Source organism: Sinocyclocheilus rhinocerous, unplaced genomic scaffold (genome assembly GCF_001515625.1).
Source record: "Sinocyclocheilus rhinocerous isolate Xijiao unplaced genomic scaffold, SAMN03320098_v1.1 scaffold2696, whole genome shotgun sequence".
Classification (NCBI taxonomy): Eukaryota; Metazoa; Chordata; class Actinopteri; order Cypriniformes; family Cyprinidae; genus Sinocyclocheilus; species Sinocyclocheilus rhinocerous.
The window spans coordinates 457964-466092 of NW_015639582.1; the positions used below are offsets into that span (position 1 = coordinate 457964).

Consider the following 8129-nt stretch of genomic DNA (forward strand, 5'->3'; position numbering starts at 1 on the left):
TGACTGAGTAAATAATGACAGAATTTAAATTTTTGGGTGAACTATCCCTTCAATGACAATCGGCAGCATGTTTAGTAGTACTGCCGCTTTAAGAGCTGCATCTGTTTTTCTCTCAACTGTTTACTTTTACTTTAGACATAACTAACTGTGTTTATATGTAAACCTTGTGTGTTTTTGACAGTATTAGCACAATCAGACGATAACTAACCAGGTGATGTTTGACTGGCCTTTTAGTGAAAGCACGCTTCAGGTGTACGTGCTCTGAATAAGCGCATGTCAGAACAGCACATTTAACCAGCGAGGCTTTAAAGCACACGCAAATAATGTACTTTTGAGATTGTGAATAAGTGCAGTGTCTCGTGAGTGTAACTCTACCGCTGAATTAACATTTGATGTGAATGTGTCTCGCGAGTTGCAGTTGGAGCTGGAGCCGGGAGACATAGTAAATACAGCTCATTGCTTGAGGTAGATGTTGTGTTTTGTTAGTAAATGTTTCATTATATTACTAGTGTTGCCTCCTTTGTTCACTATTACACTACTGCATTGCATCTGACACTGGTGTCGCATAGTTTTGTAACATGGGCCCACACTTTCGAACGTTTCACTCTTGCCGTGATGACTGATTGCACGCAAGCACACACCGTGGATATCCCACGCACATCGAGCAAACGTTGGCCACATCATTCAGTGAAGGAAAATGACAAGCAGCAGCTTCTAATTCACCATTAACATTGAAGTATACAGAGATAAAACAATGCAAGTATCGATAACAGTATCGTTTTTCCTGAAGCTTATCGGTAGTCCGGTATTGATCCAATTACGTACTGGTCCAAAAAAATACCGGTTCTCGGTACCCATCCCTATTACTCGTCTATCAAGAAGAAACAATGCAACCTCGACGTCTGATTCCAAGCCTTCCCGCTCCTTGAGTTCTCTCCATCGCTGGAAAGCTGGTCCGATATTTACGCGGGTCCTAACCTCTTACCTGATCGTAACCCTTCTTTTTTAATATTTTGTTCCTCTGATATTTTCCTTTTTATCTGCCATCTCTCTCTATCTATATTCAATCTGCTAATATCCGTCCTGTGCACTCAAATTGAGCGCTCTCTTCTTCCTTTCATTACTAGACACGCCCCTTACTGCTGATTGGCTACAAGTGTGTTTTGGGACTCGGTCCACTGTGGTCAAAAGCGTTTTTCAAATATTGCTAAGTGCACCTTTAACTGTACAGTTGTTGACATTAGCTCTGTTATTAAAACAAATATCAATTGTCATTAGTGCTTCAGTATTATAGATTGCCAGAATTCGTTGTGCTTATTCATCATTTTCACCACCAGGTGGTCACAATGTTTTTTTTTTAAACATTTGAATAAGGAACCCATTCACTCATACTTTTACTTTCTGGTCTGCTGATGTTGGATAAAATAAGATTCGTTCAGTATGTTTTAGAAATTAACAACAAAGCTGTTGAGGAACCTGGGAAATCTGAGAAAAAACTGGAGAAGAGCAGAAAAGTAAGAGGAACCAAAATTTCAGTCATGTAACTGGTAAAAATCAATAAATTCAGCAAATCTGTAGATGTGTAAAAGATGCTCGGGACAGTTGACGGAATTTATCATTTGCACATGTTTTTAAGTCTTGCCAATTTAAAAATTCAAGTGATTTTAAATTATTTTAAGCACAAGTAGACGCAAAATAACTCAATTTACCCTTCGCAAGGAGCTTGATTGACAGGCGTTCTGACCAGTCATAATGCCAAATCCGCCATTTTCATCTGACAAACAAACCAGACAGGAGAGTAGATTAGCGTAGGTGGATTTAAACTTGAAACATTCTGAACTGACATCTTTCTGTGGTTGAAACAAGATACCTTCAGCTGTTCATTCATGTTTATTTGGCGCTTTAAATAGCAGGTCATATGCGTTTTCAAAAAAAAAAATCAATTTTGCAGTTTTTAACGTAGCTATCTTTCAATGTAAGCAGTCTGCAAAGTTGTTAATCAAAAAAGTGCATGATAAATAAAGATATTGTCTCTCTCAAAAAAAAAAGAGTAGACTCTGAACCATCTTAACGAGTCATCATATTTTCGAATCTTCTGCCTGTTACCAATATACAGTACGTCACTAGGTAAAACATTTGCATAATCCCCACCTGCCTGCGAAATACGAACACTCTGGCCTGCCCACAAACACTTACGCTAGTTAGTGTGTTTACATCATGTGGTGAAGACTCTGTGTTCTGCTCTGAGAAAGCAAGTTTGTTTTGTTTTCATTGCCGAAAGATGATGATGTGAAGAATCAGTGATTAAAATAATTGTTTTTCAAAATACCACAGCAATACACAAAATTCTAATTCTTTTGTTGTGTGTTCGTCATTTTACCGAGGACTGCTTCTCTATTCTTGGAGAGTTCAACGCGGGATTCGCTAAACTGTTTTTCATGAAAGATAAGTCCGTACCTTCTTTATTTGGACCAACAAGCATCTCCGAACCCCAACCTGTAAGTACAATTGATACTTTATGTGTACATTTTCAACTGAGTGCTCAAAATATTGTTTTTTTTTGTGGTAATATGTGATGTATACCTAGTGCAGCTTTACATTTCCAGATAAACCACGATATTACGGTCTTACTGAAATAGTTCTGATAATTCGCTATGAACCCACTATTTCTTAAGAATGTGTCGATTAATGTAGAATGTCATTGTTCTAATTATTTAGTTTAATAATAAAGAATGTAGACATATTTTGGTTTACAAACTGAATTGTTTCATCAGTTAGTCAAGTTAGCACTCGGCTAACAGATCCACCATTATTGTTTTGTTAAGTGTTTACAGTTTAGCAACTAAACGTCAGCTGTGGGCACAATTCGCTTGCATAAGTATTAAACAAAATGTTTTTTTATGTCATTATTTTACAGGCTCATTTTGTCAAAACACTACACACAATTCACACACACACACAAGGATCAGAACATTTCAGATCTTTTGCAAAACTAAGCACTTCATTCAAAACTTTATAATAATTTAACAAAACCCAATTTTGTCCATATGGCACACACATGGTTCATACAGTTGGATTCTTTTTGAAGATCCAATGTCCGAACTGTCTCAATAGCCGGCACGTGAGGCGTCTTCTTCTTCTTCTTCTTCTTCTTGCTTTACGGTGGATCACAGACTTATAAGTGCATTACCGCCACCTATCTCTCAAATGGACCATTGACACTCTATCTACAATCACAATTAGGAGTGTCAATGGTTTAATTTGGTTTTGTTTGTCTATGTTTTTTACATACATCTACATCTTGGATGCCCTGGGGGTAAGCAGATAAACATCAAATTTTCATTTTTGGGTGAACTATGAGCTGTTTGTATGAAAAATAGAGCTGCATGATTCTGGATAAATTGAGTTGTTGTTTTTTTTGTTAGTTTTTTTTTAATGGAAGTTGTGGTTCTCTCACGATTCTGAAGTTAAAAAAAAAAACATTAGACAACTAAACAAAATCACATGTAATTTATGAATGAATGATTCATTGACTCACTCAAGATATACTTGTACTTGTTTCCTTACTGGATGAATCAGCGTTTTTGAAAAAATCGGTAACGCTTTAGATTACAACCCGCAATGTACTGCGTAAGTAAACAGAATTTACAGCGTAACTATTTTGTAATTACAGTGACTGTGTGGTTGGAAAGACTGTGAAGCTGTTTTATTCATTTACTGTACATGACAGCAGCTGCTTAGGTCAGCAGCAGCGCAAATGCAAATTTAAATGTTCAAATCACACTGATGTGATCGTACTCGGCACGGACGAACCAAGTGATCACAATGTTGTGATCGCACATGTTCAAAGGTTGAGGAATGAAACAGACGAATCGTTGTAATTTAGGAATAGAATCACGTTGGTGTTTGAATCGTGTTTGCGATCTTTAACGATCTATTAAACTAAAGTGCTTTGTCATGTTGGTGGTGACACCTCGCTTGAAACATGATTAGCTTATCACAGATATTATAGTTAGCTTTTTTGGCTTCTGATCGCAAGTGTAGCCAAACTTTAGAGAACTTTGATTAGCGAGCAAGGTCCTGGCAGATCGCTAGGTCAGGTCCTCACAGATGAAGAAAAAAAAAGTGCACACAGGAATCGAAATTTTAATTTTACAACAAGTATCTGATTCCTGACCTTAAGTATCCGATTCTGGAATTTTTGCTCATGTTATTCAGCTGCAACAGAATGTGTTGGAAAAAGGCACATAATAAATGTTTGACATCTAAATGTTTGACTTCTTTTTTTATATATTGGATTTTTTTATCTTATTGGAATCGAAACTAGGAATCAATAAGGACAGGAATCGATAAGCAGAATCGGAATCAATAAAATTCAAACGATATTCAACCCTACTTATATACTTGTATGCAAAATCCACTAGCCAAATTTCATTGCCGTTTTCTCAGATCAGAGATGATTGGGGCTCCCTAGTAAACCCCTAAAGTCCTCACAACAAAACATCTCCGTTCCTTCTTGTGCCTTGTTTGGTTTCCAGATAAACTGATTGTGATCAGAGAGAATCTGACGTGGTCTGAAGCTCTGAGATACTGCAGACAGAATCATGTGGATCTGGTCTCGGTTCATTCAGAAGAGATTCAGCGTCGTGTGATGAATGTGGTTAAATGGGCGTCTACAGTAGTGGTGTGGTTGGGTTTACGTCACTCCTGCAGTGATACAAATTTGTTGGGGTTTTTTTGTGTTTCTTGTTGATGTGGGTCTGTTTGCTCCATTTTAAAAGCCTCATCGGTTAACAAACTCATTCAACGTACTTTGTGTCATTTAGTAACCGCAGAATTATGAGACATTCATCTGCCAATTTAATTCTGTGAGGGGTCATAAGGGCATCATATTTACTCATCATTTTCTCTTATGTTTGAAGACTTTTATGTTTTATAATCACCTTTAGAAATTATTGAATGTAATTCTGTGAGCAGCAGCTCTTGACAAGAATATCTGTTGTGTCTCAGAAGAAATACATCTGGTTTATTCTTAAGGCAGAAGTGAAGATTGAGTATAAAATATTGTGTTTGATCCCAAACAGGCAAATATCAAAACCATGATATGAGCTGATGTTCTTATAGAGGTAAATGTCGAAGAATTTACTTATACTGTATTATAGTGTATAGTATCAAGTCATGCAGGTGTCTGTACATTCACTTTATTTATGCATTTTGGTTTTTCAAATCTGTTACTGTCAAAGCCTCATTATTATAGATTTTTTTTTTTTTTTGGAGCTCAGTCATTCAATAGCACTGACTGTTGTAGAAGATTTTTATTGATCAAGATGTGAATTAATCAAGAATAATCAATGTGAATATAGCCATTTATGTATCAAGTTATTCTACTTTTATAATCATGTATTTGCCTGTGTTTGTAGAGGCCTGCATTAGAATGGAATGTGCAGACATACATTTTGTGCTGAAGCTGCACATCCTCTTTTGACATTAGACAAAAAAAATATATGATGAGGCCTCTTCCTTAACGTGAATGGAGGCCTCTTGTCCGCTTCCTGAAAGCAGACTGGATGCACAGCCAAAAATAGGTAAACAATAACGATTATATAGGAAATGTATTGAACACGCCTTGGGGAAAAACTGTATAAAAGAGAGTGCAGACACAGACTAGAGAGATCTAGGTTTAGGCCTAATGGTTAGAGATTCTGACTTGTAACCCAAAGTCTCGATACCAGCAGGGGATTGTAGGTGGGTGGAGTGAATGACCTGCGCTCTCTTCCACCTTCAATACCACGCCTAATGAGACCCTTGAGCAAGGCACCAACTGCTCCCCGGGTGCCGCAGAAACAATGGCTGCACACTACTCTGGCTGTGTGTTCCCTTTCAGTCGGTCACTCTCGACGTCACGTCGGATGACCGACGAATTGGGATCTCGCTTAGAGAGACCAATCTACTTCGAGTGTAAACTAAACGAGCCAATGCACATTGGCATGCGATTATTGCATCCAGCTGCCGCTGATCACATCACTTTTCGCTGAGGAGCCGAGCGATCACATCGTTCTGCTCCTGACTACTCTACTGAGACAAGAAGACTGAACGAGTTCAGCACGCTCTTGGAGAGCTCTTCGTGTTGGCGGTACGGCGCTTCAGCGGTGGTGGTTTCCCGTGTCGAGTGGGTTGCACACATCAGGCTGCACTACCCCCTGTTTGTGTCGCAGATGATCATCTCACCTGTGCGCCTCAGCACGCTAAAAGAGCTATTTCCCTAAAAGAGCAATTACGGGTGCGTCTTTTTAAAGACGACATTGCGTGGCAAACTTGACGTTACGTCTTTGTAAAGACGATGTGGGTCTTGCTATAGACAACGTATCACCCGGGCGTTTCTGGATGCGGTCGTTACCTGGCGCTGGGTGATGGTCACGATCGCTGCCTCACGTGCCTGGGCATGTAGCACGCTGAGGTGGCGTTTGTGGATGAGTCATCTTCTCATTGCGGGAAGATGATCATCTCGGAGTCGCGGGCCAAGCTCCGTTTCCTTAAAGGTGCGGAGTTCCGTTGCCTCTGCCTCGATCTAGTTCTCCTCATGGCGGCAGCCAGGGGGGGCTACTTCAGGCAGTAGCGCGGGCGGTCTCTCCTTCAGGGAATGAGGGTTACCATACGTAACCGAGACGTTCACTACTCACTGCGGTGTGTGTGCACTTGGATGGGTGAAATGCAGAGCACAATTCAGAGTATGGGAGACCATACTTGGCCACACGTCCTTTCCTTTCCTTATTTGTAGCAATATCTTGAAATCGACCATGCTTAAGTCACACACAAACTTCAAAAACACCTTGCAAAACACAACAATGGTAACAAATCAATTTTATTTATTTTTATTAATTGTGACAATACCAATTTTCTTTGCTATTTTTGTTGTGCTACTACAAGACAGCAAATAAAATTATATTTAAAAACTATTAAATATATATAATAATAATAAAGAAACCAAAAGCAAAACAGTAAAATATAGCAACTGCATAATTTATCTATGCCACAACTGGGAATCAGTAATTCTGAGTAGCTAGGCTATACTAAGTCAAGAGTAAATCAAAAGTAAATTATCAAGTAATCCCTACAGTGCTTTTTAGTTACTAGAACTCTTGTGTAAGTGAACTATACTAACTAAACATTGGTCAGTACAACATACTATTCCTATTTCACTTTACCTAGTTTTTTTTTTTTTTTGCTTTCATTTGCCACGATGGCAGATGATAACATCCAGGATTCATGTACTGCATGGCACGATTAAATTAATTTACATTTAACCGAGTTTAATATGGAGTGACACTGAAATGTAGACCTTCGTTTATGTGTTTTTGACCTACACTGTCCATGACAGAGCAGTTCGCTATTTAGGTTTGAATGTTAGCATGAACTCATTAACTGTAACGTTTTTTTTTTATTTTTATTTTTTTACATTTTTTATTGTTGTTTAATTGATACATAATTATTTATTTTTGCTGTGTATATTTGTGTTTTTGAAATTAGCGGCTTAATTTCTATAAAATTGTGGCATTGCACCGATTAACCTTGACCTTTGGTTAATTTGCACTGGACAAATGTCATTTGTTAGAGTAATGGATATAATAGAATAGTCGACATAAAACATGGAGAATAACCATTTGAGTTAAACAATGTTTCTATATATTTCATGGTCATGTTACATGTAGGCCTACTACAGTGTGAGAACCGCTTATGCTGTGTAGAATAGATCACTGATTAAAGTTTAAAGTTGAAAAAAAAAAAGGTAATCTTTCTTAAACTGGTGTTCCAAGGTATCTGGCAGAGTATTACTGTATGTGTTTGTAAGAGATGTACATCGTCACTCGGCGGAGGAGCACTGATGTTAATCTTAGTAGATTTAGGCTAAGAAAGAGTTCAAAGGGGAAGAATATCTTTTTAGATGCTAGCTTGTATATTGTACTAGCTCTAAATTATATCTGTAATTATTTTCATTACGTTCATTACTATCTGTCTCTATTTGTTAACAATACACAGTTAGACACGATGCATTATAATTCTTATAAATATGTGAATAATCACCAAAAGGAAACTAAGCAGAAATGAATTAAATAATATTTTCATTGTTA

The 8129-nt window shown here is 37.8% G+C and overlaps 1 protein-coding gene across 1 annotated transcript in view; it reads left to right on the forward strand.

Annotated features, from left to right (window-relative positions):
* The window catches only part of LOC107751529 (C-type mannose receptor 2-like), a 27752-nt gene extending 22639 nt beyond the window's left edge, over positions 1-5113 (forward strand). Inside the window, exons 4-5 of the mRNA XM_016567269.1 lie at positions 4539-4712; positions 5085-5113. Of these exons, the coding sequence (XP_016422755.1) occupies positions 4539-4712; positions 5085-5113 (203 nt within the window). The remainder of the gene's footprint in view (positions 1-4538; positions 4713-5084) is intronic.
* The last annotated feature ends 3016 nt before the right edge of the window (positions 5114-8129 follow it).